Consider the following 5068-nt stretch of genomic DNA (forward strand, 5'->3'; position numbering starts at 1 on the left):
ATTCCTTTTTTAACGATTTTATTTATCCGATTAACGTAGTTACTAGAGATAACAATTTTTCTTATTTTTATTCATCCCATTAATTTATGTCAATGATTTTATTTTTCCAATTAACATTGTTTGTCGAGATAACAATTATAATGATGTAGTTGGTCTTATTTTTATTCATCTCATGTTAATACAGTTACAACAGATACAGAATGTGAAGGTGTACTTGGTGTTTCTGAAATATTTATTATTCCACGGTTCGGTATGTTTTATTTACATTTGTATTTAAATATATAAGTTTTTATTTGGGTACATTATATATATTTGAATGTGACAAACCCCATTTCATAAACTGTCGTACCAAATTACTGCAGTTAATACCGTACGTGAACTTCTGTGTTCATTACAAATGCCGCCCGAATCCATAGAATACACGATTCGTTAATTTCGTGTGTATAAAATAACAATATAAATATGGATTGAAATGAACCAATATTGAATATAATTTGAATTTTTAAATTTATGGGAGGTTAAATCTAACTTTAATTTACTTTTACTGTATTAACAGACCCTGATTGTTGTCCACCAGCAGAAAACTCAATGTCAAGTAGTGCTAACATCGCTCTAGTTGATGTTGGTGAAACGATAATATTACAAAGGGAGATAACTGGGTATCCTAGACCTTCAATAGACGTGGAATCGATGATATCACCAGTAGGAGTTAACCCTAATAAACAATATATTAATTATACACTGATTAACGCAACTAAACCACATCATTATAAACTTAATCTTTCTGTATATGTTGTTACCGAACATTATATTGGTAAATACTATATTTACTTAAAGAACAAGCATGGAGGATTACTGGTCTGTCACACGCTGGGTTCGTATTTATTAATGTATCATATTACAGAACTATACCAGTGTAAGCTTAGATTATAAATTAGCAAACCTCACACCTTGTCACGTATCGAGCAATACCATAGTAAGCTTAGACGAAGAAAACAACAAGTGTGAATTCTCTATGAGAATAAAAGGAATATGTTGTTAGGTTTATCAAGTATTTTTAAATATACTATTTTATTTATTACAGCTAACAATGACGTGATTAATACTTCTACTGGAACTACAGCTACCAATAATGACGTGATTAATACTTCTACTGGAACTACAGCTACCAATAATGACCTGATTAATACTTCTACTGGAACTACAGCTACCAATGATCTTATTAATACTTCTACTGGAATAATTATAATTATATGTCTATTAATAGCTGTTTTTATAATTGGTTTAGTTTTTGTCAAGATATATTATAACAGTAAGTGATTGATATTTAATAATAAGATATATTATAACAGTAAGTGATATATTATATTTAATAATAATATATATTATAACAGTTAGTGATATATTATATTTAATAATAAGATATATTATAACAGTAAGTGATATATTATATTTAATAATAAGATATATTATAACAGTAAGTGATATATTATATTATAACAGTAAGTGATATATTATATTTAATAATACGATATATTTAGAGGTAAGTGATATATTATATTTAATAATAAGATATATTATAACAGTAAGTGATATATTATATTTAATAATAAGATATATTATAACAGTAAGTGATATATTATATTTAATAATAAGATATATTATATTTAATAATAAGATATATTATAACAGTAAGTGATATATTATATTATAACAGTAAGTGATATATTATATTTAATAATACGATATATTATAACAGTAAGTGATGTATTATATTTAATAATACGATATATTATAACAGTAAGTGATATATATTATAACAGTAAGTGATATATTATATTTAATAATAAGATTTATTCTAACAGTAAGTGATATATTATAACAGTAAGTGATATATTATATTTAATAATAAGATATATTTATCCGTTGTTTTATCATGCTTTTTATAGAACATAGAGTCATTCAAACAGGAAGTCACACATCTCTCAATTGTACACAGAGATGATATTTGAAACCAAGTTTAATTCACCCTGAAGTCACCACTTTCCATAATCTGATTAAAACACAGATCCTATTTAGTTTCGTTTTTTATAGTTCAAAATTTAGTTTTACTTATCATTACTACACTAGGATTTAAAAGAGTTGTTATATTATCGGTGTTTTGGTTGAAGTAGGGGATTAGCCAATGAAACGGTCCGTTACGGCGAGTTCTTGGCCTTTTGATGTACGGACCTCAGGGTAAACCACTCGAAACGTCAACGCTGATTTAATCAATGTCTGACGTCATAAGGTCAAAATCCACCCGTGTGACCCCCGACGTGACCTCCTACACTACGTGATTATCATCCCAAACTTAGGCTGCCTATCTACAGCTAGCTCCGGCCGAGAATAGGCCCTAAGCTAATTAACCGACATTTAAATTCCTACATCGACGATTTTAGTCGAAAACACTGAGTATGCTTTTAGAAATTTTTAAAAGTATTTATTTCTCTTCTATTGTCATATTGGATGAAATTAGATATGTTTATTTAGCCGCTGTGTGTATGAAAGATGTCAAACTAATCAAAGCAGAATCACAAAATAGTCCTCTAATTATTCAATATGGCGGCGCCCATGAAACATAATTTCACAGAGGCGGTTTTGTTTGCGAAAACAAATTTAGGAGTATCTAACCTTGTTTTGAAAGATAAACAGATTGAAACTCTAAAGACAGTTTACAATGGTAAAGAATTTATTGCAATATTACTCATAGCACATATTATATATCGCTTTTACGCGAGTGTCAGCGACATGCCGTGTTTACATAAAACACACGTGCGTGGGTTATTTTTACTCTGTTGTCTAAACAAAGCGGTATCGAGTTGATACATGATCACATGAGCGTTTTAAATGGCGGATAATCAGTGCAGTGTCACATTCTGGGAAGTATGACGTAGATGGGTCGCTGCGTGCAGTATACGTGATTATCTGACAAGTTATAGTTGGCCATCGAAAGTATAAAAACAAAACTAAATATAGATCTGTATTTTAATCAGATTGCTCTTTCCACGATTGAAAAATACTTATCTTAGTTATCGCCCGGCAAATGTTGATATACTTCAATCTATTTACAGAGATTGCTACCAATACAAGAACCATTCCTCCAGAACATCAATATGAAGAAGTTGCCATGCAACAGTTTTCTACAGATCGTACCACACTAAATACTAACAGAACACTTTTACGTAACAGAGAAGCTTTAATTATTCCTTCAACACAAACATCTTCCTATTATGAACGACCAGTTCAATTAATTCCCCACCGACTACTAGATTATGATCAGCAAGAAAATATAAACGATGGGGTCGAAGATGATGGTGATGATGCTGCTTCTGGTGAGGATGCTGCTTTTGGTGAGGATGCTGCTTCTGATGGTTTTAATGATACCAACTCAGCATGCTTGTTTACACCACAGAATGGTGACCATACTACTCCTAAATACATCTATACAGAAACCAGATCATTATCATATACAAGGCTTGATAGACAAACGATGAACCAAAGACCAAATTCTTATCAGGAACTGAACGTACAGGATAAATAAGGCAGCCATCTAAACACCATTCGTTAGACATCTCACATAATATAATATATAATTTCATCCAAATGTATTTTGCTACTTTTGTTTATTCTGTTACATCACAATTTTTTTGGAATATTTTGATATTTTTCTGATATATTTCTCTATTATGGGGGAGGGGTGGGTGGGTGAAAAGATGTTGTTAAGATTAGTTTAAGATTAGATTGGATAATTCTAGTTATGATGTAGCCTTCCGTTTCGGATGTAGGCTACTCGTTAAAGGCTATAGGCTTTAACATATTTTCTTTTCAATTTTACATTTCTTCAAGGATTCTAGATCCTTATTAAATTTTCTCAATACCCATGCTTTCCTTTCATTTAAGTTGCTGTATTGGCGTATATACCACACTTTACTTACAGTTAACATAGTCTCCGTTCAATTCAACCCATTAAGGACATTTTATGTGAATAGATATAATCACGCATCTGCTTGTTGTCTAATTTTTATCATCATGTGATCTGTCTGTCATTTGGGAAATAATATCTCTCATATTTATTGAATTTTCTTGTTTACATTGATTGTATTTATTTTTTTTTTATATTGGTTAAATTTCCTTTAAAAAAAATGATTGAATTCTCATATTTTTATATTGATTGAATTTTCATTTTATTATATTGATGAAATTCATTGAATTCTCATTTTTAGAAAATATGTGTTGAATTCTTAATTTGTACCATTGATTGAATTCTCAAATTTTTTGTGTATTGATTGAATTCTCAATTTTGTTTATATTGATTGAATTCTCTTTTTTTTTTAATAATAATTGAATTCTCTTTTTGTTTTTTTATATTGATCCCATTTTCATTTTTTTTATGTTGATTTATTCTCGTTATTTTTTTATTGGTTGAATTCTCATTTTTAAAATATTGATTGAATTCTCATTTTGCTTTTTTATATGTCGTTTGATTTCTCGTTTTTTATATCTCGATTGAATTCTCATTTTTCGTTTTTAAAATAATGATTGAATTCTCATTTTTTATTGATTGCATTGTCATTTTTTCTATATTTGTTGAATTCTCAATTTATTATATTGATTGAATTATCATTTTTTAAAATGTTGTTCAAATTCACATTTTTTTTATATTGATTGAATTCTCATTTTTTTTTGTTTACATTTATTGCATTTTCATTTTGTTTTTATCGATTGAATTCTCACTTTTTAATATTTATTGAATTCTCATTTTTTTTAAAAATCAAATATTGATTGAATTCTCTTATTTTTTATAGATTGAATCTCTCTTTTTTTAAGAAAAGAAGAAAATATTAGTTGAATTCTTAATTTAAATTCTCATTCATTTTTATATTGGTTGAATTCTCAATTTGTTTTGTATTGATTGAATTCTCAATTTTTTAAAAATTGATTGAATTCTCATATTTCTTTTCACATGAATGAAATTTTTATTTTTTTGAATATTGACTGAATTCTCATTTTATTTATAATGATTAAA

The 5068-nt window shown here is 28.0% G+C and overlaps 1 protein-coding gene across 1 annotated transcript; it reads left to right on the top strand.

Moving 5' to 3' along the window:
- Positions 1–384: 384 nt before the first annotated feature.
- LOC126825231 (uncharacterized) lies at positions 385–3633 on the top strand. Its single transcript, XM_056101928.1, has 3 exons — positions 385–874; positions 1085–1312; positions 3114–3633. Exons 1-3 carry the CDS (start codon positions 589–591, stop codon positions 3581–3583), a joined length of 984 nt encoding a protein of 327 aa, XP_055957903.1. The 5' UTR covers positions 385–588; the 3' UTR covers positions 3584–3633.
- Positions 3634–5068: the final 1435 nt, after the last annotated feature.

This window comes from Patella vulgata, chromosome 6, assembly GCF_932274485.2.
Source record: "Patella vulgata chromosome 6, xgPatVulg1.2, whole genome shotgun sequence".
NCBI classification, from domain to species: domain Eukaryota; kingdom Metazoa; phylum Mollusca; class Gastropoda; family Patellidae; genus Patella; species Patella vulgata.